The sequence below is a fragment of the Cydia amplana genome, chromosome 5 (genome assembly GCF_948474715.1).
Source record: "Cydia amplana chromosome 5, ilCydAmpl1.1, whole genome shotgun sequence".
Classification (NCBI taxonomy): Eukaryota; Metazoa; Arthropoda; class Insecta; order Lepidoptera; family Tortricidae; genus Cydia; species Cydia amplana.
In genome coordinates, this window is record NC_086073.1 from 10,822,571 (window position 1) to 10,850,373 (window position 27,803).

A 27,803-nucleotide genomic window follows, 5' to 3' on the forward strand; every position below is an offset into this window, starting at 1 on the left:
AAGGATTTAACAAAATTTGCCCCCGAGTGAAACACAACATTTTTCACCACACCAAGCCGAAGAAAATATGAACTGTAAGATATCAAACCAAATCAAATCCAAATAAATGTAATTAAATATTTATCATCCAAAATCATTATTTAAAATTCAATTCTACCAGCAAACCTAAGAAAACAACTGGAAATTTGCATTTGATTACTTATCCTCACATGTGAATAAAATGCAACTTTGCTATGCGTTTTTAAACAATCAAGAGAGCCTTTACCAGTTATATTTTCTATAATGTTAATATCCATAGAGAAAAATGGGAACTACGTTTGTATAGAGCAGTGGTTCCGAAACCTGGGGGTAATTACCCCCGTGGGGGTAAAACTGGTAGGTATTATACGGGGGTAAATAAGCTAACCTAATATAACAATACAACAAACGTTCACGTTTTATTTTTTATTACCATTGGGAGGAGGGCTAAAATCAGGTTCCCTAGTTAGTCATAGGGGTGACCGAACTGAAAAGGTTAGGAACCACTGGTATAGAGAAACGACCCTCCCTTTTCATCTTAATCATACAACTTATTCGACAAGTGTTCAAGAGATTGCACCGGCAAATTTTATTTCGTCTACACTAACGTTTGAAAAACAATTTAAATAATTATAACATCTATTGAGATTATTATACTGGATCGGTCAAACCTACTTGCACTAGTAAATACAAAATAATGTTCATGCAAAAGTATTATAATTATTATATAGAACAGAGATCTAATTTCATTAGAACAGCTGTAAAGTAAAAGGAGACGATACGAATATAAATCGAATTGCAGTTGAAATGTTTATTATAATTTATAACGTGTTTACGTTAGGATCCATAATATATTATCTTACTTATTATTTTAACCCAAACACGGGGCAACCAATGATATTACCGATGTGTAAATATTTGTTAAGTACTGAATTATTATACAGGGTGTCCCAAGAAGTAGTGATATACTGAAGCTGGGAGGTAGAGGACCTAGAGGGCTATCTGAATCACCCCCATGTATGTTCCGCGATTTTTCGTATTTTCGGAGTTATGATTTTTTTTAATTTTTCACCTATCGCCGAGTACGATGAGATTTTTATTTATGGTGACGTGAATTATTGCGGTAGATGCTTGATTTTTTTTTTTTGTGCTAAGCTGATAGATAGGCCAATTCAGTATGGTAACATTTACTATCGTTAGATCACTGAATGGAATTAAAAAAAAAAATTAATGCCAAGAAAGATAAAATTACCCAGTATGTTTTATTTTTCTAAGCGCCCTTGAACATACTGAACATACTGGGTAATTTTATCTTTCTTGGCATTAAATTTTTTTTTAATTCCATTCAGTGATCTAACGATAGTAAATGTTACCATACTGAATTGGCCTATCTATCAGCTTAGCACACAAAAAAAATCAAGCATCTACCGCAATAATTCACGTCACCATAAATAAAAATCTCATCGTACTCGGCGATAGGTGAAAAATTAAAAAAAATCATAACTCCGAAAATACGAAAAATCGCGGAACATACATGGGGGTGATTCAGATAGCCCTCTAGGTCCTCTACCTCCCAGCTTCAGTATATCACTACTTCTTGGGACATCCTGTATTTGTATTAATAGCGTTATTAATCATGATTTATGTACACCGTAAAATAATTGCTAACAAATCATTGAAGCTCAATTACACAGACCAAAATAGACGGGGCAATATAATAGGACCGATTATTGCTCATTCCAATTTATATTACGTGATGATAAGCTTTTAATAATCTCCTCTTTGTATAGGGGGCTCTAACTTTGTAAAAGGGGCACTGATTGTTTGAGCCGTATAAATACTTTGGAGATATTTCTGTGGTCCTCTTTATTCTAAATGTTTCTGTAACTTTAAATTAAATTTCTTAACCCAATTTATATACAAAGGGAAATCCAGATTTGTTTTTCGTAAGTAGGTAGATAATAAATAATTACTAAAGTGAAACAAAATATAATACTTATTAAAATATGTATTTTAGATTCAGCCTAATAAATTGCTACTAATACGCGAGGTCGTTAAATAACGTTTTTTTACCACATTTGTTGAATTCAGAGCTTTGCCCTTTAAATACAAAATCAACGTCTGAATAATAATATCCGACGGGTATTATCGTAGTCGAAGCTGCATTATTGGGTTTTTAGCATAATATAGAATGCTACTCATTTAATTACAAATCCAATACAGAAACTGAGGAGTGCCTTCCATCGGAGATAAACCCCTATTTTTACATTGCTCCTAATTTTGTAAGTTTTATTTGTCTAAACAAGTTTTACATCTTAATTATAAATTAACACCTTAATATAAATGGAGCTATTAACAACCCATAGTTTTTACTTATTTATCCTTGTCAAATAACAATTTTCAACATGAACAGTACGAAAATAAATACATACAAGATGGCGGCTGTTTTTTAACATTTATACTACGAATCTACGAATCCTCAGATATCAATTTTAACTATGATCAGACCAGATGAAGAAGTTTAAGATAGCGGCCGGTTTTTGCGGATCTTACAGGCCAACTGTGACTCTTCATACGATCGGCAATGACTGTATGAAAATCGTTAGTTAGCTTTACAGCCGTTTCTTTGAGTAGCCGTTAGATATTGTAACACTCTCCTTAGCCTCATTTTGTAGTGTATAAATTTTATCCGTATAAATTTTGTTCACGGGACACTTATTTCGCTGTTGTTATTTGTTTCAGTTCAATTCAAAACATATTACTGCATCATCAAATGTTTGATAAAATTAATTTCAGCAGGGAAACTACCCATTCCCACTTGTCCCAGTGGGGACGATAGGGTATAACTATTCTTATATTAGCTCTCGTACTCACAGGTTGGCGACAAATGGGATATAACATCTAAGCACCTGTTAATGGGACAATTTTGAACGAATCTTCTAATGGCTATAGGATATTTAGAACTAAATAACATTAGGAAATCAGTTTAAATTTGTAAAAGAATTTTTGAATCGACTTAAGGTACGTTAAACTCAAACCCGCCGAGTCTCATCGGAAATTGACCCGTGCCTCAACGCCGACTGCTGTTGTTTTTCCCAAGGGACGAGTTGTCTTTTGACGGCGACTTTCAGAACAAATTGTATTTGCTTGCGCAAGAAGGACAAGGTATATATAATATCGGAGCGTGACTTAGTATATTTGTATTTAAAATATTATTTATTGAAGTGATTGTTTTTTGGGGTGGAACTAGGCTGCTCGTGTCTGGAGCATGAAAGATGACCCGTAGGAAAACGTGGTTGTTCTTTAGTTCGTGAATAAACTTACGTATTCAGCCCCCGAGACTGAAACTAAAGAGCCGGCAGATCACATGACACAGACTTTTTTTAGCTATCCCAGATTCTAGCATATTCACCGGTATGGTATATTGTATAAGCATGTGTATAAAACCTTGGAAAACATAAAAAACCACTTTGCTATATTATCAAATTAGTTCGATTTAACATTGTTGTCATCATCATCAATAAAGCTAGCAGCGTCATACTCAAATACTCAAATATGATCGCCAAAATACAAATGCAGGAGTAGGCGCTATCATTTAGCGTTTCCAACATATAAGTACGGTTATTTTGACAAGAAACGAGCCAGGAACGACCGCACGCAAACTTTACCCACATCGATTAATCTGTGTGTCCGCATCCGCACACGCACACAAGCTCACACTGCCCATAAAGACCGTTTTGTTGAAGAGGGCAAATACGAATATCCAGTACCCGACTAATGAGAGATGCCTCTTAATATGAATTTATAAGAAACACCCTTGTATTTTCAATTTATGTATTTTGGTCTTTGAGTATGGTAATTATTATTATTAATTACGATGCAACGCGTATGTTTAGTTATTAAGTACAGGTACCTGTACCTAACCTGTAAGTTCCATTTCAAAAAATTTGGAACCAACTAGGGTAACAAAAAAAATGTTTCTTGTCCTGACTGGTTGTATTTTTACATTTTAGTATTATTTTTTACCTGTCTACGTACAGTTAGGGTTAGGAAGACTTGTCCAAATGACCAGAGTCAGAGGTCAAAAAACAGTCAATCAATAAGGTAAAAGAACATGTATTTTATAACTGTAGTTAGGTATACACAGTAGCTCTAAACGATCTATTGAATCATCAATAAAATTTTGGCTCGCATTCATTTACATTCAGTAGAGGCGAAATAATCCGTACGGTGTCAATCTTTAGGACCTCTACCTTATTCAAACCCAATTAAGTATTCACGACTGGCATATAAAACAATAACCTCAATTTGAGTCTCGGCAAATTGTTTTAGAACTGATGCTGACAGTTAAAAAGCGAGCTTCTTTTTGAGTTAAACCGAATATAAAAGTGGTCTATATCATGAAAATAATTGGAATTTTAATAACTTTCGCTATGTTTAAGTGTTAGAAGGTAGGTAGGTATAATAACATGTGTATTTATTGATGTTTTTATTTTAACATTTAGCATGGTAATCTCTATCTCTACTTAATATATGTATACATAATATACATATATTCATTTATATATAAACATATTATTAAAAAAAAACTTACCTAGGGTGCCCCCAGCAGCGGGGCAGGGCCTAAGCTTTATTAAATATAAAAGCGAAATTAACTCTGAATGTATGTAAATTCTTGCTTGTATGTAAATTCAATGTTGACGTGTAAAAGTGCCTTGTGGCCTATTTGCTGAATAAATGTTGAAGTTGAAGTTGAAGTATATCTGTTACCTCTTCACGCTTAAACCGCTGAACCGATTTAGATGAAATTTAGTATGGAAATATTTTGTGGCCCGAGAAAGGACTTAAGGTATTTTTTATCAAACATTATCCCACACAGACGAAGTCGCAAGCAGAACCAAGTACAAAATAGACTACAAAAAATTCGTTTTTTTGCAAACCAGAAGACGAAGGGGTTGTAAGTGCGGTGCCGGCCTTTAATATGGGAGTAGGTACGCTCTTTTCCTGAAGGTTTTAAGGGCAATGGACGTTGGTTAATTGAAATACATAGCTAATTATTAAGAAGCATTAAGAAGTTATAAAATTACATAGCTACCTACCTAATCAAATAAGACTACACGAAAAATATATGTCCCTAATAATTAGGTATATTATTGAGAAAGGTATTTTAGTAAAACCACAACTATGACACATTTCAATTAAACAAAAAATACAGAAGAAAAGGAAATCCCGAATCACAAAAAAACTGAACGGAGTAGTATTAAGGGCATCATCAGTATTAACTATAGCTCCTTAACCTCAAAGTCGATGCTTACTTAACCGCCATGTAATAACTTCTATATGTATAATATTTTTTGTAATATATAAGTATTGGTATTTCCTATTTAAAACATATTACTTTATTTAATTATCTTATCTCACTCATAAACTACTATTACTACTGACGTACAAGTCGCGCAGTATGCTGTCCCGCACTGCACACCTCGCTGGCTCCACAGAAAACCAGCGCCGTTGGCAACGCTAAGTCGTGCTAACTGCATTGCTGAGTGGAGACCATTTCAGCCTCACATCTTTATCTGTGTTTTGACTGTTTTGTATACTTCTCGTTTCACATTTTTGTTATGTAATGTCAAATTTTTATTGTTCTGTTATTCTGTAATGTAATGATGTGTTGCCTGAATAAATATTTTTCTATTCTATTCTATTCTATTCTCATCGTATGTTAATCGAACCTCTCAAGGTGCGACCGAACAATCAACGAAAGGACTTTGCTGTCTTCTTTCTTTGTGAGAATCGTCCATGTTGAGCTGGATAAATCTAATTTCCTGCGAGAGATCAGAACTTTTCTCAAGTAACTTCAAACAGAAAGAAAGAAAACTATTGTTGAATAGAAGTATTATAAAGTGCCAATGGAGAGCATCACTACATTTGGGTGAAAATTCCGGAAACTTGGAAAGTTTTATGACAAGGTTCTACATACTTTAATGTTCTAAAAAGTTTGTTTCACAAAGTAGTTTTCCGCGTCCCATCACTTTGTTACGCAAAGTAATCCCCGGCCATGGCCTCTGTGGTTGTAAAAGAGTCAGTCGTTGCCAAAACCGCGGTGTTATTTGACTGATAGGTTAAAATAATATAACTGCATCAGGTCAATCTTCTAGAAAAACCGATAGCCGCTGGGACTATCGATTTTGAATGGCAACCTGCACGAAAGATGAACCATGAATGAAAACAAGAAACCCGCAGAATGACCGGACGTTTGATAGATCTTATTCAATATTACTTAATTACAGATTTGTTGGATGGGGTGTTCTTTTTATAACTGGGTTATAGGTAGTTTGTGTTTTATTTTATTTTATAGGTAGTTTGTTTTTTATTTTATTTCTAGTTTTAATTTAAATGTATTGTTTATAATTATAATGTCAAATACAATATAATCAATACTTAATTTTTTTCATATTTAGGTTAAGTGTAAGGTACAAACACACGATTTACGATTTGCAACCTATTTTATAATAGACGATCATTCTTGTGTAATCAATTGTTCGGAAATACCGATGTTTACACAAATGTTTCGAGAGACGTCGTAAATAAGGGTGAAAAATTCGCGAAAGAAAGGTACGTCGCTAACTGTTCTCGATTATTTTTTCTGGACGAGTGAGCATTTTTCTCGCCTGCTTACAAATGACCGCTTACTTACTAAGAAATCTCTTGCGCACATTTTATTTTCTCCCGTGTAAGATATTTCCTAATATTCTATTAATGGAACGCTGTTTGAGATATGCCCAAACAATGTAACTCACATGTTGGCGTACCTTCACTTCGTTGCAAGGATAAATTTCGTAATACTTAATTGGGATAGTGAGATATAATAATATTTTTCCTTGGTTCTGTTAGTAGTAGCTCATACCTATTATTTCGTTGGTTTATTATATAAGAAGGGTAGGTAGGTATTCGTACTGTGAGGCCCATTATTGTTTGCCCCTTATTCGGGACATTAACAATAATCAACGTTAATTGAATGTTTCTTTTACGAAACCTTTTGCACGTAATGATATAAGTAATATGCTTTGAAATATGACAATATTCGTGTAGTAGCACAATATATGTCAATTGTACAATGTGACCTTTAGATTTAGAAAAAAATAAGGCGTACCTTCGCGGCACTTAGAGGTGCGTCCTTCTAGTAAAAAGAGAAGTCGGATAAAACTCCTTAATCGCTCAACGATCATGTGCAAAACTAGAGTTAGACCAAGAAAAGTCTGCAACAATTTTGAAAGCACACGCTGTCCAAGTGTTGTTTATACGTTGATTTTATACAAAAATAACATATCTACCTACATTCAATAGTATAAAGCTATATTTAAAAAATAACTAAATTTGTTTGTACGCCTGGTTCAAATATTGGATGGGGGGATTCGATTTTTATATTTACTTAAGCAAAAAACGTTTTCAAAAACACACGTTAATTTTTACCAAAATATTATTTTACACAATTACTAACATGGACGGAGTCCACCAACCTATTTCCCCGTCCCTAAAAATATTGTATTTTTATTTTAACTTCTAAAGAAGCGGCTCTAAAAATACAAATATTCCAAATGTCTATACAATGGCTGTGACAAACGGATAGACGGACATGACGAAACTATAAATAAGGGTTTTGTTTTTTGCCATTTTAGCTACGGAACCTTAAAAAACGCAAGGTGAAAACGCACTAGGGACTCTTGAAAATTTAAAAGTATATAAAAGGAATATCAAATGAGTTTATATCAAATATTCAATGAAGATTCAGTCTGCTCTAAAGCAATTCATGGTTAATCGTTAAATATTTAGGTAGGTTCTTTGTCGTTAGTAACAGTACCTTAGACAGGTATTGTTATTTCTACCTACAACACAAGTAAAACGTATTTAGCTTACTGTAGGATTAGGTCTTCTTTGATTTAGGCTAAGATAGGCAATTTTTTTCCAAGAATGTTGCATAATTTTTTTAACAAACCTAGTCCATTAGGTACTTCGTTAAAAATATCCCAATGAATATCAATCAAACGTTTAATATTTGACCAAGCTCTTGAGCAGTTGACAGGTCATTCTTAAGGGGATAATTGCACAAAAGATCCCTGTGTATGGCAAGGGCTCCCAAAATTTTTAGACAAGGTTTGACCAACAGTTAAGGACACGTTTTATATATCCGAGTCACTGACGATGACGGGAGAAATATGTACCGAAAATGAGCACTCGACAGAGCTGTACGACAAAGCTGTAAAAGCCTATTGTCATTGCGAAGCGGTAAAACGAACATAAGACAAAAATGGCTTACCGTCATCCGCCACGCGTCGCCGTGTCTGAGGGCCTACCGCGAACCACATTCGACGTATTGCCTCTCTGTCGCTCTTTGTAAATTCGCACGTAAGTGTGACAGGGAGGCAACACGTCGAATGTGGTTCGCGGTAGGCCCTCTGAGATGTCTGTCGAGATACCTACTGCTATATGTCTACTCATCGTCTCGGCTCAGGATTTTCCGCCGCTGACACAAACACTCCCCCTCTAGATCTGCGAAAACATGTCAATGATTATTCATACGGCAACTAGGAACGCATCAAGCCGGGCCAACGACGGCCTTAAAAAGCTGTTTTATGGATACACATATTACAAATAGTACAACATTGCCAAGGAAAGAACGTGTAAATAGAGATGCATTGGATTTTATTTACCTAAACCTGTTTTCGTAACCATAGTTTAAGCTATTTATTGTTAACGTAAACAATGTTAAGTATACAACAATAGTTATATAACAATAGTCACTAAACTTTGTTTAAAACTGGTTATCAAATTTATTTATTTTTATTTTTTGATAATAACATGGAAATATAAAATATGCGTACTGTGGTACAAAGATTCGCCAAACTGCGGAGCAGTTTGTTGGCGATGAGCTCACTCTTTTTATACATTAAAAGCAGGTACATAATTTTGCACTGTCCTACCGTCCCAGCGAAGCCCTTTTTTATAATGTACCTATAGGTATATTATGTTTTGAATTATTTTTATTAACTGCACAACTTCGATGTTAACTTGGCACGCCGCATTTGAATGGCTCTATGATAAAAGAAGTACAAAAGCGATTAAACGATTAAAATACCAATCACAAACATTAATTTGCACGAGAACTGGGATGTATCACAAAATAATGAACTGAAGCATATTGGAACAGGATGCTAAGGCCCACAATGAAAGTATACGACTTTTACTTACTAAAATTATGACGGTTATTGAAATTAGGACACAAAATAAAGTCTCAGGTCAATATTGTTACACAACGCGCGACTTATAATTTTCAAATTGCCAGCAATCTTGAAAAACAGATGACAACTGAACAAAAAGTACCAAGGTGTAATAATAAGTTTTTGTCAAAAGTTTCCTTTTTTAAACATAATTTCTTTGACAAATATTTATGAAAATAAAATTACAAAATTCAAACCCAAACAACTAGGTTGCGTTGTTTTGTCACAGAAGGAATTCCTATATATGGAACCATAATATTGTATTGTCACCCAACTTTACATAATTATTTATGTATGTCGAAACGAAAGAAACTTCGAATAATGGGGAGTGGGTCTAATTTAGCTTGCAAGATTTAACCCGAACATACAATACATTCACTGCGAATTTTCCACATGTTACTTTACAAAAGTCATATTAGATGATAACTTGTTACTGCAGACTTTACGGTTGTCAGTAAGCATCTATAAGTATGTACCTACACTGTCACGATTTAGGTTGAATAATTCAAGCGGCTTTCGTGAAGCCTTCAGACATATCAGATTTCCCAGTTCGGCGGGCCGTGGAACATCCGGAAAACCAACCGGATACACAAGACTTTTACCAAACTGGTTCAGATAGGCGCTTTTACGAGGTACATATTCAGGAAAAGGTGCGATTATTTTGATAACGCAATCCAGAATAAATACAACTTGATTTACATCGAAGGAGCTAGATGTTTTGGTTGGCAATTAGAATTTACGTGAAATCTAAATAAACGAAAACGGCCAGCTGTCAAAGACGTTTTATTTAAATACTAATATTGGTATAAAATGAATAAACAATGTAAAACCAACGAAATAAATTGTTTCGTTAATTGCTACTAACCCAATGCAATACAAAGATAATTAGTTAGGTATATTAGTGTCATCCCATATCTCGTAGTAAAAGTAGGTAGATATGTATGGGGTCCAATACATTCCACGACTCTTCTCTTTCCAAACAGACTCTAATACGGTTATAGTTTAGTGCATTTAGCTCCAAAATATGAAATTTTTTCATTACATTTATTTATCTACACTTACAACTTTCTCAAACTTTCGTAAACATTTTGCGAAAGGATCACGAAACATACCCACTCAAGCGTGTTCAAGACAATGTTCCTAAGTGTTTTTTTATATGTATGTACATGAGTTTTCGCCGATCACCTTCCAATGCCATTTATCAAATATTTGAGGCGCTTCAAATGAGCACATTAAAGACATGCTCGTCCTAATAAACAGTAGCCGTTAACTTATTGATTTTTTTTCTTTTTACAGGTACAGACTCCACAAAAGCGAAAAGTTGAAGACTGAAGCATGCTTCAAGTAGACGGATTCAAGAGACCATCTCCTTCGCCATCGCGGAGTTCGGTGAGAAGCGACAGTCGAGTATTCCGGCCACCGCGCGTCATCCACGTCAACCGGGACGCATCCACCATGGTGGACGACGACGCAGGTGGCGCGGGCGGCGCGCCCTGTTTACCTAGTGGGGCCGGACTGGTCTCCGATTGGGAAAATGTCGAACAGAACCCAGCCAACTTTCGGTCACGCACCTTCAGCGATGGCTTCATCAGAAACACGAGCCTTGAGCTGTTACTAGGTGTCGACTGCGAAGCGTGTCTCGCTCTCGCAGCACAACGACAGTGTTTCAATAAACACATATCAGACCATGACTTTGACTTAGTTTGCAACTGTAGCATACAACAGAACAATTACTTAAACTGCCATCGAGACATCGTGGATCATCGAGGTCATACGCTTAACATCTATGATTTAGAAAGAATAAAACGCGGAGCCAACAGAAATCATTTAAACATAGCCTCGCATCGCAGCTTAGACAGAAAATATACAAAGAATAAGCATATTGGAGTTTCCAATTACTTTTCTAAGCAATTGATTTCGTATGATCCAACGAATACACTTGTGCAAAAGATAAAGAGAAAACTATCTAATTTAAAAAAGATTGGCGGCGAAGCGATTTCAAAGAAAAACCAAAACGCGGTCCAACTGGCCGAGATAACATCTGGCTCGGCGAGCTCTCTCAAGAAACTATCAATGTTGTCTGTAGTCGACAAGTCGCAGAGGAGGGTCAACAGCCAAAGCTGCATTTTCACTTCGTCGGAATTTCAATCGAAAGACGATTTGAAAAACAATGCTTCTACTTATGCAAATTTTTCAGGGAACGTCGACCAATGTTTTGATAGACTCAGGGAGTGCAATGTAAGTGCAGATAGTGGTAGACGGCCACCGCACAAAATGATTAAAATGCGAAGCTTCGATAATAATGACGAAATGCTAACGAGACACTCTCCTGCGCCTGAAAGGATGAAATTTTCCACTCTAGATAACCGCAGCCGATGTCGAAGTATAAGAAGGCAAATGTCATATAACGATTTTCCAAGTGAACGGTTTAAGGATAGAGGGTCAGACCTATGGACGCGTGATGAAAGCTTGGAGGGGTCAAAAAGTACTCACAACGATTTAGTAGATGACGAGGCACAAAGTTTTGTGGAAGCTGACAGGATAGCGATGGGCGGGCTGCGAGGCGCGCGCTCTCACTGCACGTGCGAGTCGGGCGGCCATAACAGGATACCTTCCATATTCTACGATACCCATGTAAGTTTAACCCGCTTACCCTCTTTTACTTAACATAAAACCGGTATTATATTTTATCCACGTAACCAACTCCAATATTGTATACGTACCTACCTATACTCTGCTGATGCTATTTAATTTCCATAATATTTTTTATAACAGAACTTTTTATAAAATTTTGTGGAAATACCTACTTATAGCCCTTATGGGATTAAAAAGAAAGTACTTATTGTTATTGTAGGTTTTTGCGCTACTTACCGACGAAACTATTAAGTACTTAAGTCATAATACTCATAATAAACGTAGGAACATACTGTATTTTGAAAACTCTTAATTTTTGCTATACGATATTTTTGTAACTTTGTGACTTGTTATATTAAAATAACTAAAACACACGTGATTCGAACGTAGGTACGAGTTCTTACATTTTCAATGTTATAAACATATACTGTATTAAGAGATGTTAGCATACCTTCAATTGATTTTTTTTTTTAATTTTAGAGAAGAGATTAAACGAATGATCATAATCATAAGTCTAAATCTAAATTAGCCTGAGACACAGGCCGCGTTCCCCTCTGCAGTGTGGCTGAGTTTTTGCGCACAAAAGCGCCATTTATTTATTGGTAATATCTAGCTGAAAAAATCTAGTTTTTTCCCTGTATTAAATAAATAAATAAATATAGGGGGACACCTTACACAGACCAACCTAGCCCCAAACTAAGCATATTACAAATTACAATCCAATGCCGTCTATTTAACGAGCTGATTTCAACTCGCGTTAATTCTACGTCATGAGTTGATTGCGCGCCTAATTTAGACGATAATCAGTTTCACAAATCGCACATTATTAAATGCCCACAGCGAGCATCACTAGTGATAGAATATGGCACTAATGATAATATGAAACGATTCGCTGATTATGATCCGTTAATGTATGAAATGAATCGGAAATTAATCAGCATGGAATACTCGATAAATTTACGAGAGGCATGTTATGCTAGACGTGCGAATTGCTTTTCGCCATACATAACGCATAAAATAGTGAATTTGAATGAAAGATTTAGAATCAAGGAACTTTAAAACCAGATATAATTGCACCTCCGAAGTTTATTTAAAAATATAAATACCATCGGGTTGAGCTTTTGGAAAAAAGAATTATAAGATCGAATAGTTTTTCTATAGAAATAGTACTTGCACATAATTTGGTTAATGCAACTTTGTCTAATGTAAAGTACCTACATCGAGATTGTTTTGATAGTAAACGAAGCAGTAAGAAAAGTAAATTTTTGAAAAAACCGTTCGAAAATATTCTATAAACCGTGTTTTTTTTAACGGTTCAACTCATTCAGACGCATATGACGATCTTATTAAATTGTTCTAAAAAAATGTGCAAAATTTGTATATGATTTGCGCTTGACTTGAGTGTTTCATTAAATCGTTGAATTTACGATAGTCTTTCTCGTTACCGATAGTCAGATTGCTATGTAGGTATGTCAGAGTTACGAGTATCATTTGTATGGTTTAACTTAATATTGATTTTTTATTTGAACACGACAAAAGTTTCCTGTGCTATTTTATTCGTCTCATTTCCAAATGTTTATATTACCGGCCTTTTAAATTCCAACGCATCTGTTCAGGGGAAGAAGCGAGCTGCGCCAGCTCCTGACGTCACTGAACGTGGCACCGTGCGGCCCGCGGCGTGCAGCGCCTGCAAGTCCCCGCAGTGGTTGTCCACCGGCACCACCTCCACTGCCAGCCACAGCTCTACTACCACAGGCAACTCTTCCAGTAAGTGAGGCTTTAATGGCTAGAGAACTCCATCTCTGCGCCTAGAGAATCTCCAGGGCTCAACCGGCAACTCCTCGTATTGGTTTTGACCGACCAGGTACGGAAACTCATCATCTTACACGTACTGTCAGGGCAGAGATTGCCAGGTTAATAAGCATAGTAAGTAAGCAGTTTTCAGTGTACGTCTTGATGATACCAAAATGTCAGGAATCGATCAATTCTCAACCTGGAGTCTATAAGTGCTTAGTCCAATAGACCAATAATAACGGTTAGTGGCAGAATCATTGACTACAACACAATCACAACGTCACGTATCTATAAATTATGCCCTTTGCAGTCTGTATCTAGGTACAGGTATTGGTATTGATATTCCACACCTACTTGTAGAACAGTTGAATGGCTTATTGAGACGTAACATTTCACGGAATGGTGCTTGCAACATGAAGAGCTACCGCCACTAGCAACATATTTAACCAAAATAACACAATCCTCAAAATAGTAGGGGTTATTTCTATAATAGAGGACTGAATTCGAGCTGTACTTAAATACGCGAAGCAAAAAGTCACGCATTGTCTACGTAAAAATAAAAAGCGTTAACTCAGCTAAGCCCATTAAGGCTAAAGTGCTCAATTGTTCACATGTAAGAACGTAGAAAAATAACAAGGCTTAGATACTTACCTACTCACAGCATAGTAAAACTTCACATGTATCCCAAATGTCGTCAGCGTAATTCCATTTGAAAATTACACAGATAGCAAATAGACCTTTTGGAATTAGATACCGCCTACTACAGCTGACCGTTACACGACCAAGCACAATAACACATAAAATTCAGTACTTTAACTTCATATTTATGCGAATTTAATGGTGCACCGTTTTGACAAAAGTTCCATAAATATCATAAATTCTGATAACCTTCTTCCAAAAACATTTACATTCACACTGTTATTGGTGACATAATAAGTGTGGTAAATGACTGCCAAAAACTTAGTTTATAGACTTCATAAAAAGCTATAAAATTGCGCGTTTCTAGAATAATTACGTCGTTTTTTTGTAATTTTTGACCAGTCGATATTTAAAACTGAGCTTTCACCGCTAGTATAAACCATGAATTACTTTTTTAATGATTCGTGTCGTGATACACCTTTCGGAGCAGTCAATATACTGTCAATAATATTATGATTGTGGTTTTGGCAAAGCTCGGGCCGCCCTCCAGCAAACAGTCACGGTGAGCAATTTTCTAACGGGACGTGTATAGCACTTCAGCCGCCGCTCATGCGAACATCTTTTAATCAATAGGCCTCCCGCTTGTTTTTGCCATTCCTCTGAGCTTTAACGATTGCCATCGTTACGTTATAGTTGTACGTAGGATGTACACTCTTTCGTGGGTCATGAAATAGAGAAATATAGTAAGTATTGAGTGCATCAGTTTTGGTACCAAAACGCCTATTACTTTCGTATTCGACGTCTAGCATCTAGTAGCGAAATTATCAGTACCGCTACTTGATACTAATAGGTAATTAATTTGTCTGGTGTCTCAGTGGCCTATCACTCAATTATTGACCTATTTCATTTTGTTACAGGGCTTTGGTGGTCTTATATTGTATACGTACCCTCAGTTATAAAACCACATAATCGAGACAAGCACCTGCCAACTCGCACCTCAAAGCCACTTTATTACTCGGCAAAGCCCTACAGAGTTCATGCGTTATGAAATGCTTTTTATTCCCGTGATGCCAGTGATGCCACAGACATATTTATTCTCGTGGGTTCCTGAAGATATTGTTTTATTTGAATTTGTGGTTAAAGAAATTTATTTCTCAAAAATAAACTTAACATTTCACTTAAATAGAGAAAAATTGAGAAAATACGAGATGAAACATAAAATACGAGTGAGCATGCAGGTAATTTAGGGAATTTGGAACCTTTTTAATTCAATGATAGTTCGAAATTTCTTTTTGTATACATACAATATATTATTCAATGTACATTTCTCTCTCGAGATTAGGTAAGTAGTATCACCTAACTGCATCTTTGCGTGACATTAAGTATGTTATATAAAGCACATCTAATTATTGGCCAAGACCAATTTAAATGCACTCTCTTCTATGCTCGATTGAACATGGTTTTTCAAATTGTCATCGAAATTGGTTCCTAACGGTAAATAACTAACGTTAAAGATTGCATAATGGTGAGACTTCTGTTCCGAAATAATTCTGTGCGCGATACATAACCCCAGCCATTCCACAATAAACAAGTGAACGGTATAAAATGGCTGTGCTACGAAATAAAATGCTCAAACGATATAATGCTTTTTGCACCATACTTTTTATTGTAAAAATTGGATCTCTAAATTTCGATCGACACAAAGCGTTGCGGGCTAGCGTTAGAAACTCGATTATGTTATTGGCATTAGATTTCCAGAATTTTCACATCATTGTCACACTGGTTATTGAGTAGGTACCTACACGAAATATATTATGTAAATCATCAGGTGTTGCTTTACGCTTTTAGCAGTCAAGTATTGATGTTGGAGGGCGCGGAAAAGTTTTAGTACTTTTAGGTCTTTCAAAATAGGTTGAGTTATATTTCCTGAGAAAAATTCAAGAAATCCTCTTTCTTTATCGTCTTCGCCTTAGCCTATTTCAGTTGGGGTCGCCTCCCTTGATTAATTTATTTTAGGATATTCTGTTCTAGGTCGTCTGTGGATCTATTTGAGCTACCTTTAGATATTAATTTTGATGTTCAAATTCATCCGAGTCTGTTTCGTCCTCTTGTTCCGATTTCAACGTCAAGCACTGTTCTTGTAATCTTGCGGGCGTCTCATTGCAAAAGCAAGGAGTACCTATTGATATAGGTAATAATAAGCTACTATGTAATGTCCTTTTTTGTGAGCTGCCAAGTTAGATTAAACGCAGCCTTAATATATGTAGCTATGCAAAAAAAAATTGTCTCCGAATCGACACTAAGACAAACAAAATACAGGATAGTCAGCGTCCGGTTCATACGCAGTCAACAAGCATCGAAGGCACAATCGAGAATGGAGCCACTAAAAGGATAAATGTGCAATGTAGTGTGCAGTTAAGTATACGGCGGGGAACAAGCCGCTAATTCTCCGTACAATTTCCACACACGTCCGCATCGTCATCGCACCGCACGCTGCTGGGTGCTTGCGTTTGACAGCAAGATTATCGGAGGCTTCCCCACGACCGATTACTTTGAACTCAATCGGGTTTTATTTTGTACTTAAGTCAGTTGTTAAGATAAACGTCGATCACAATTGAGCGTTTATCAGAGAATGGGACATAGGCAATATTGATTTTGGCGTTTTGTGCTTCGATTGTAGCTTGTTGCGAGTATGTTTATGCAAAGATCATAAAATTATAAAACAACAAATGGGAGAATGTTATGTTATGGCACAGATGCTTTTATGTACCTATGCCATATTCGACATTTGTATGGTCAAGTAGCCGTACAAATGTTAGAATTTTAGCCTTGGGACACCAAAAACTTCTCATTAGAGAATTGACCCGTCTACATAATAATAATTACCTAACATATATTTTTCTTTACCTAATATAACTTATGTTAACCTACACAGGGTTCTCCGTTTGGCACCGGCGCTGGTGTTGCGTAGCGATCCTAGTCCTAGTGGCCGGCACGGCGTGTGTGGCAGGCCCGCTAGCCCTCCGCGCGCCGCCGGGCGCGCCGTTGCACGAGCGTCTCCGGTTGGCGGAGCGCCTTCTCCACGAGTCGCCTCTCATCGACGGACACAACGACCTACCGTGGAATATAAGGAAGTTTCTACACAACAGAATTAAAGATTTCAGGTTCGTGTATTTAGCTAACGATCGTCAAAGTGACCTTAATGATGACTCACGCTAGACCGAGCCGTGCCCAGGCCGAGGCGTTCAACATGTCATTTTCTATGATGGCTGATCGGTGATCACGTGGTGCTTTTTATAGAAAAGGAAGCGCCGGAAGCTCCGGCCCGGCCCCGGCCCGGTTTAGCGTGTCATCCTTTATTCGAAGTGCGCTGATGTATTGAGATTAAATTTGTATCACACTTTTATAAATGTCAACCGCCGGTTATAGTCTATACTACTCCGAGACGTCGACGCTAGATTGGATAAATAGTTCCGTTTCCAGTGTGTAAATACCAGTGTAATAAATAACTGGAAGCACGACCACGATGTTTACAGTGTTACGCTAACGAGTTCCGGTGAACGTTTTATCTGCTTTACATCAATACTTTTATTAGTAAATAGTACAGGGAGCCACTGATGATTAGGTAGGTATGGTAGGTAGTTAATGTAGTTATGACTATCTACATAGGTAAACTGAATTAAATGTCATATACTCAGAAAAAGTGTCCCAAGCCTCTAGTGCCCCAGGCTGGAATCGAACCAGCGTCCTCTGCTATCGCGGCAGGTGCCTGATACCTCTCGGCCACCGAGGGACAGCGGCATAGGTCGAATTTTTCCAAGTATATGCACTTCATACTGAAGGCTTATGGCGGATTCGGATTGTGACGTCCTGTCACGTTCTAAAAATATATCCGGCGAAACAAGAATCAGGCGAATCGGGAACTAACCTTCTAGGATTATAATACTCGTATATTACTTTACCAAAGCCACGGGTATGTTGATTTAGACGTTAAATTAGGTAACCGCTTATCCGTTTGAAGGATGATTGCTCCAATTACAAACCTTAATTAATGTCAGCGCAATAATCTATTAATCTTATACGAGCTAACCTCGATAGACAGGAATGTGAACGAAGGAAAATTGCAATTCACTATTTTTTTCCCCTCTTTTTCGTCTGTGTTATCTCCTTCGCTCCTCTTAACAAGAATACTTTATTAAGGTCTTTCATCTCCACGAGATGAAATTGTTTGCAAGCGTCGAGGACTTTATTACCTGGAGTTAATTATGTAGGTATTTCTAAATTACTAGTAGTACAAAGGATTTTTAACTAATGCTTCTGGAACTTTAGTTTACTGACTGAACAAATGCACTCTGCTTTGATTTATGCATTAATTTAGTGCGAAGCTTTCAAGATAAAGAGATACCTATGCCAGAAAATTAAGGCAGGCGTTTTAATGAACATTTGTGAGCGAGTGTAAAGCTAATAGGTACGAAATTGGATGTTACGCGTGTGTTGTATAAGTTGTTGGTTACATCACTCTTTCTTTATTTTATTGTGATAACAAATATTTGGTGGACAATCTCAAGCCAACCAATCATAAACACAATAAATTATATATGTATTATATTACAATTATAATTCGAGCAAGCGTAAGATTCTAAAGACACTATAGTTCGTTTTTTTAGCATTAGAAATAAGGTAAACAATCTTTATGTCTCTTAAACACATTTTAAAAATAAGTTACGGTAAATATGTAACAATTATGAATCTAATACGATCTTGTCTTCTGCTTTCATAAGTAATAGTTATTGATTTTTAAAAAGTGTATTTCAATTAAAAGACATGTCAAAATCGCTTGCCTTCTTTCAAGTTCTTTCTAATGCTAAAAAAAACGAACTATAGACGTAAACAAATAACATTGATTTCATATTTACCTAATGATGTGAACAAGTCTACCGCTATATAATTTCATTGTTTTTACCTTTTAATAGCGCGTTTTTTTTTTCATATCTTTAAACATACAAAACGCGAGAGTTTAAAGTGTTAACTTTGATTTCGTTTTGCACCTACCTACTACATTTCACCTAAGTACTTAGCGATAACACAAATAGAACATGAAATGAAAGGTACTTATTACATAATACCGTTACATTAATATACCTCATGCATTTACGCCATATTAAAAAGTTATTTGTTGATAATTCAGCAAAATACGATTTTGCTCACTGTTCACATCCGGGCAGCAAAGTAGATACTACCTGTACTAATATATATTATACTAGGTACGCACATGTTCGAGAGCGGCTGAAGTGAAAAGCAATTGTCATTTGGTTACCTACTACCTTAACCACTGCCCGAGGCGTGGTATATAAGTATAAATTTGTTTCAGATTCGATGAGGATCTGCGAACGATATCACCGTGGGCCACCAGTTCATGGAGCCACACCGATTTGCCGCGATTAAAACAAGGGAGGGTGGCCGGACAGGTAAGTAGAATTTATTGTCATAGAGGTTCATTCTCGAATGAAAATATGCCGTATTTTTGCGCGCTTGGCGCACAGATGATCGGATTGAATCGCAAAATATTTCTCATTACATTAACACATACAAAATGTTTATTTTAATCAACAAATGAAAGTTCCAGACGAGCTTAATGTAAATTAATGTTACATCACAGCTATCACTCTGATAAGTCGACAAGCCACCTGTAAGCTCATCTTCCGTCACACTCTTTCAACCACTGGTACACAGTAGCGCTATTTATTTCGAAGCGAACATTCTACTACTCTAGCACCTTTGTGTATGCGTCTGTGCCTCGTTATTGACGCTGTTAAAAATTACGGGATTTATTTGAAAATTACTATATTTTATTGCATTTTCCGCGCTAATAATCAATTTATTAAATAGCTCTAGGGGGCTCTTAGACGATTAATTTCACGAGGTACACTTTAAAAAAAAATACCAAATCGTGTTCCGCAAATCCATTTTTTGCATTTGTTTCCTTGCTACCGTTACTTATTGGATGTTAATTGTTGTTGTGCCTTGTGCATACACACATGATTTTTTATTACGGTTCCCAAGAATCGTAAAAAAACCTGCGGCAGAAAGGCGTAAAAACCGCGTTAGAAACAATAATGTCATATTTATTTCAGTACATCATTAATTGCCGTTACAAATACGTCTATGAGCAATTGTTTGAGCACCCGTGACTTCATAATTGGTTTCCATTAAAACATTATCGTTAGTGCGTAAATATCTGTATCAAAGAACAAAAGAATATTGTTTTTTTTTACTTTGAGTTTCTGATCTTATTCTCAGTCAACGCCATGTTGGCTCGTGCGTGATATTTTAATCAAGTTAGTGTCATCTGTTCCCGCAGTTCTGGGCCGCGTACGTGCCGTGCGACGCGCAACACAGGGACGCGGTGCAGCTGACGTTTGAACAAATTGATCTCATACAGCGGCTCACGGATAAATACCATCCGCAGCTCACTCTCTGCACCTCTGCCGACGGTATGTAACTTGTTTATTAAATATTTGCCTTGTCCGTTGTCATAAGCGCTGCCGTTAGCCGGCTAGCCCCGGATAATTTTGTACGCTATTAGTGCTATTATTACTAGCATTAATTATTAACATTTGCAGCTGCACAATATATCATGCATTTTTGTTTATAATTAACAAGCGGCATGTATAGTCGACATCAAAAAGAATTATGTTTATACTTTAGCACCTTACTCATTTGTAATAAGGCGAAAAAGGAAAACATGTCTTCACCATTTTGGCGTAGCAGCACGGGATCTGGTAGCTACCCTTAGAGCCCCATTAAAAAAATCCTTCCTGTTACCTTTATGAAATAAAGAGTACCTACAGCTAATACCTATTCAGTACTAAGTACATTCTAAAAGTAGTTTATTGTTGAAACATGTGCTCAATTAAAAGTAATTATGCAAACCCGCGGTCGGGGAATAGGCATTGTCGACACACTTATTTTTTAGAAAAGACGGATTGTTATAATTATAACGGCGCAGCTGTACAATCAGATTTATATTTTGTAGGTAATCTACTCTTTGCATCCCAGCTATTTGCATGAAAAACTCGTTGTCTTGACTGTGAGACATAAAAAACCTTAAATGGTTTTTAATTAATTTCCATCGGCGAGTTTCTTTTTGCCCCATTGTTTAGGTATTTAAATTAGTTTATTTAAATTTACTGCTCCTTAAGGATAATTTATCTAAAAATATACAAATTTAAGAGTAGGTAATTAAAAAGTCGGTGGTTATACACAATTTTCAAATCAACCCACTTGTAGCAAAAAACGCTACGCGTGTGCTACGCTGAATTCCGTAGCAACATTTTTCCGCTATATTGTGAAAATCATCTGTAGACCAGTGACACACAAGAGTCACCATGAGGCTAAAATGGGTTTCATGTTTTTTTTTGTTCATAACTGTTAAACTGTGTGTGTGTGTGTGTGTGTGTGTGTGTGTGTTGTGTTGTGTTGTATGAACAACACAACACAATCAATCATGAGACATTTAAAAAAGCCGACACTTAAACACAGAGTGATCCCTTAAAAAATATGCTCCTTACAGACGTGGAGTACCTAACTACATTGTTCTTTTCGCAACGAAGTAAATATTTTATAGTGCAATGTAATTTATTTTTCGTTAACATATTTAATTCGCTGCGTTTACCTGAGTACCTATGTACTTACCTAATATACATAGAAGCTTTATTATTAAACTCTCAGTTGTACAAACCTGTTAGAGTTAGATCAAGCTAAGTTGGCAGCGATTTTGATAGCCCAGACTGTGCAAGTGTTATTTTAAACGTCAAACATCTATGAACTTTTGAACGCTGCCCAGGTACATTGGTATATTTCTATTAAATTTTCCTTTGAAATTAGGTTAGTAAATGGTTAATTCGTTCGGTCAGGGTTTTTGCTTATATTTATATAAATTGTGAACCCTGAAATCATAGTTATCGTCCATATTTAGGCCTTGTTATTATATTTGATCATTTAGTTTACCTACGTCATCGTTCCGATCAAAATCATTTATAGGAGTGAAATGAAAGGGGATCTTTTAATTAATCTATGAACTAGGATGTAATACTTTTAATACAAAAATTAGATTTCCAGCCAAGTAACAATATACTATGTATTTCATTATATAAATAGGTACTTATACAAAAAAAGGTATACGTACGTAGCACAATGAAGCCTTTATACTTTTAGCACCATTATTTACCGAAAAAAATTGGCGAGTGTAATCATGTGTGATCGCAGATATAGTATCGGCGCACGCGAACCACCGCATGTGCTCACTGGTGGGCGTGGAGGGGGGGCACGCCATCGGCGGCTCGCTCGGCGTCCTCAGAACTTTGTACCAAGTGGGGGTGCGCTACCTCACGTTGACCTCCACCTGTGACACCCCGTGGGCTGAGTGCGCCTCTGCCGACCGAATCGAGCCTTCGCCGCGCGGTGGACTTACGCCTTTTGGAAAAGTTAGTATCTTTATTGAGATAGAGATAGAGATCTTTATTTGCATACCATAGTATAGATGTTACATACATGGACCCTGGAAAGGGTGTAGCAAAAAATAGGTAATTCACAATATCACAGTTTGCTTATTACTTTACCTAATATAATTAGATATGTCGTGGCCATGAAATCATCGGTGTGACATCAGGAAAAAGTCAAACCTAACCCCATGTGAGTATCATGAAGTGATCAATTCTAAAATGGCATTTCATGAAATTAACAAAATCTATTATCTGGCCACGACATAAATATGTACTTACATACCTATATTTAAATGCTGCCATCTATTTAAAAATGCTGCAATTTTGAAAGCATGTTATAATTTAATTACGATGTGACTCAAAGTAAATTATTAGATGAGTTTTGATATATATATTTTTTAGTATATTTTGCCTCTGTAGCCCGATTTCCAGCTTATCTGTCTTAGTCTTCATCTTTCTTTAAGAAGTTGTAATCTCTTTTATTGCAAATTCCTGAAGGAAGCTCGTTAGGACTGGATTTATTGTCCGATCCCTTTTATTAAGGACATTTTATGTCGTTTTAAAGTTTTGAACAACGAAATAGTGTTCAATTTGGTTGTAGGTACTTCCTTTTGTAAGCAGATTGTAGTGGTATATATAATCCACTTAATAAAATATATTTTGATTTAAGCAAGGTAGCATTTCAGATTAATAAATAAACCTATGGAAACGGATTATATCGCATATATACGCCATACGTTATATACAATAATAATCCTATAGGTACCGTAGTTTTATTTCATGAATAGGTCAATTCGAATGTGCACTGACATCAAACCGATATTAGGATGATATTGGAATCATATTATCGGTTAGCCGTAGATGTCATGTCTTAGTCTCCACTCGCGACTTTAGCCGCGTAGAAGTCGTTAAAAATTTCCAATGAAATTTTCACCACCGTTTTGGTAGATAATATGATGAGATATTTTGTATACTTAGGCATACTTAGGTATTTAATATAAAAAATATACAAACAAGGGAACATAAAATATTTAAAATTTGCTCGAAATTAGCATACTTATGCCAATTAAATTTTTACATCGTACCTTTATATATTGACGACACCGGAGAGCAGCTGTAAGTACTTACAATAGTCTCGTACTCGAAGTAACATTGAAGCAGGTACTCAAAACGAAACCGTAAAGATTGAGACGTCGAGTAGAGTGAGTGTGCCATAATCATAAACATCCTACCGCACCGCAATATTTCGCTTTGTATCAACTCCAGCTGCTTGCGAAGCTGAAACTGTTTTCCTTGCAACGATACTTTTCGAAATATGTATTTTCTTTTGTTGAAACAACTCTCAGCGCGTAACGCAGGCTCGTGGGCATCACTTACGAACTTTTCAAATAACAAAATAACAAGTCGTAAAAAACATACGAACCGTTAGGTTAGAAGCAGACATTTACATTTTTAACGACTGAATAAAAAATAGATACAGCTAATATGATTAGGTACCTCTTTTGATAACCCAAAAGCCGTTTAAATCGTTGTAGGTATATACATAAAAGGCCAGATGATGGATCCTTAAGGTTAAAGGAATTTTTTCGCTGTCAAGGATATTATCTGAGGAACTTGTGGAAGTATTCATGTCCATTAGCATAATAATACCGAATCAGGACCATCGTTGCGAGAAGCCACTCGCAAGGATTTCTGAACAATAATATTTTAAAATAAATACGAACGTAGTCAAAAAAATCTTACTGAAACAATTAATATGTAAAAATTAACTTTTCACTGCTACTGTGCGACGACGGGCTATGCTGCAAAAGAGCCATTGTCTAAGCGATTTCAGTAGGCACAAGCGTTTTTCCAAGCGTGAAGTAATATGAATATGAAGTGTTACAGTGGACACAGCATGCTCAGATATATCATGCTCAGGTTTCTACTCGTACTACATAATTATATAGCTACTATCTTCAAACATGATTCATTTGAATTCCAACACGTTTTTATTACGTGGCGACCTCTGACACAATCAGTCTCATATCTTATAACATAAATGTTAGACTTGATTCACACCAAACAATGGCACACGCCGAATGATTAACATGATAACAAGATGCGACATGCGAATCCATCACAGATACACAATGATTCCGTATGCCGAATGGTTCTGCCGTATTCGAACTTCAAGATATTCACAAGAGACGACACGTACTAGATCCATTCTAGATACGTTATAGTTTAGATTTCAACTAGTTCTCTTTTGCAGCGCAATTCGGGCAACCAATGTCACTTTTACGATAGATCGTGTTAGATATCTATTAGATGTGAATTCGATCTCTAAGTAATATCTTGTGGAAATCGTTCAAGAGTATATCCAGAATCGCGGAAATGTCAAATTTGACAGGTTAGATCTTAAACATATCGTTATCGTATCTTGGCGATGTCTAAAAGATATCTAATAGATGTCTATTACAAAATCCGAATCGAGCCCATAGATAGACAGAACTATAGATAGACGAGCTAACTAAAGTAAGTAAATAAACACTTAGTTTCATTGTACGAATAAGAAATATTTTCAGCAGATAGAACATTATAATTGATAGAATGTGTAGGTAGTACAAAGGCAAACTTATCCATATGAGGGATCCCTTCTCTTCCTTCACTAAAGGGTCTCTTTCCCTAAGCCTAAGAAGTTTACCGTTTTATTAGCCAAACAACAAAATGCAGTAAATAAGTACTTCATATAACGACTTTTCCAAAGGGAACTAGATAAATTCAATAACGCTTGTTTGTTAGTTTGTGGTTAGTTTGGTTAATGGTTAATGTTAATTACCTTCCAGAAACGGACAGCACTATAAATGTTATAGAAATGCAGTTTTCCAAACTGCCATCATACAGAATACCTACCTAAGAGGCACCAGCAGAAACCTCTTTTAACTCCTATTGTTATTACAAAGATGTTGAGAGAAACTTGTGGTTTATGCCATATCATGATTTTCCTATTAAGTTACGTAACGCTCATAAAGGTGCACAGCTTTACTTTGTATTGTATCCAAGTTGCGCACACTTCAATAGTAAAGAGCAACACCGACCGTACAATTTCGATACCTACGGCTGAAATGGAGCGCCATCGCCATCAAATACCCGGCTGGCACGGGTTCCTAACGTAGCTACCCCGGGCTATTTCACGACTTGCGCTGCTTTCCACCTCCATTTCAGAACCAAACTATTGTACCTAGGTATTGTATTCCAAGCGGCGCCTAGCAATTAATTGTACTAGGCAAACTTAAACAGACGGCAGGAAAGAACAATGCCTAGGTAGCCAGCCTTTCAGTTGCGCGAACAAGGAATGCTTACTAGCAATATCATATATCTTTCACATTGAATTGCATTAAAACTCGGATTGCGCTGATCGGACATTCACAATTAAGAAATTATTTTATAAATCGGGATTAGGTAGGTATATGCTTCTAACGTAACGCGTCATTTCGTTTGACAAAGGTTTCCAACAGGGTGTTTTTGGTTATTAAAACATGATCTATTTTTACCTCGGAGCAGTTTGATGTAGGTATGTGCATCTTTTTGTGATGGTCAGATATATCGCGACTTCTACGCGAACAATGTGGGGAGCTGGGGGCATGCAGAGGCTAGTTAACAAAAAATATGTATGAACCGAACGTTATATTTATTCTGTGCTCTTATAATAATTTAAATGTATTTTTTTTTTAAATTGGACTTTGTGATTAGGTGGTGGTGAAGGAGATGAACCGGCTCGGCATGCTGGTGGACCTCTCGCACGTATCGGAACGCACGATGCGCGACGCGCTCATGGCGTCGCGCGCGCCGGTCATATTTTCGCACTCGTCTGCGCGTGCGCTCTGCAACGTCACGCGGAACGTGCCCGACACCGTGCTACGGCTCTTGGCCGCCAACAAGGGACTCATCATGGTCAATTTCTACACTTCGTTTCTTACATGCAAGGAAACCGCTACAGTTCAGAACGCTATAGGTAGGTACATAGTTATTTGACACTAATAAATAAATAAAATATAATATCTAATCAGAATCCCATCGCTATCCACGAGCCTGAAATCTTACTACCCGATATCACCTTTTTATTTTCTTCATAATTGATTAGGTACTTTATAACATATCACTTATATTTTGACGTGAGATGCAAAGGTAGTGTTTACTTACATTGTGTTAATTTACAGCGCATATAAATCACATACGCGATGTCGCCGGGGTCGACAGCGTGGGACTGGGCGCTGGCTACGATGGTATCAACTAGTGAGTACCTGATAAAGTGATAAACAACTCTTAGTAGTCGTAAAACTTTTTCTAAATGAACTTTATTCAACAGCACGCCGCAAGGATTAGAAGACGTATCGTCATATCCTTTACTCTTCGCTGAGCTAATGGAGTCCGGCTGGAGCATAGAAGACCTTAAAAAGTTAGCAGGGTTGAACCTTCTGCGAGTGTTAGGAGCCGCGGAGCGCGTAGCACAGGAGCTCGCTTCTGCCCACGTCACTCCTTATGAAGAAGTGCCGCCACGAACACTGGACACTCATAACTGCTCGAGTCAAGATCTCTAAACGAAATCAACACGTACCTGCCTACTGATTTCATCAATTTGATTAAATGCAGTAGGTACAAGCGGCATGTTCCACTCAAAGATCCACTCAGAAGTTCGAAAATCTAAATGCTTTTCGTTATGTCTCCGTCTGTTGAAAAATCGAGTCGAAGCAAATATATTTCCGAACTTCCGGAAAGCAAATCCAAACTTTTAGGAACTGCGGCAATGGTCGTGTATTCCAAGCTTTAATATTTCCGTAGGTTTATTAATTCATTAGTTCATAACAATATAATTAGTACTTATACTTAATACCATGTAGCTATACTCCGATTATCGTCCGTTTATTACAAGTTGACATTTTAGGGTACCTTA

At 36.7% G+C, this 27,803-nt stretch overlaps 1 protein-coding gene and 1 long non-coding RNA gene across 2 annotated transcripts in view; one reads left to right on the plus strand and one right to left on the minus strand.

Annotated features, from left to right (window-relative positions):
• Positions 1–20,452, minus strand: part of LOC134648015 (uncharacterized) — a 200,760-nt gene extending 180,308 nt beyond the window's left edge. Inside the window, exon 1 of the long non-coding RNA XR_010096872.1 lies at positions 20,441–20,452. This is a non-coding gene — a long non-coding RNA (uncharacterized LOC134648015). The remainder of the gene's footprint in view (positions 1–20,440) is intronic.
• On the plus strand, positions 10,498–27,701 carry LOC134648011 (uncharacterized). The gene is made up of 9 exons (XM_063502445.1): positions 10,498–11,930; positions 13,547–13,697; positions 17,299–17,527; positions 19,735–19,831; positions 20,725–20,857; positions 22,632–22,849; positions 26,603–26,864; positions 27,070–27,145; positions 27,219–27,701. Exons 1-9 carry the CDS (start codon positions 10,632–10,634, stop codon positions 27,448–27,450), a joined length of 2,697 nt encoding a protein of 898 aa, XP_063358515.1. The 5' UTR covers positions 10,498–10,631; the 3' UTR covers positions 27,451–27,701.
• Positions 27,702–27,803: the final 102 nt, after the last annotated feature.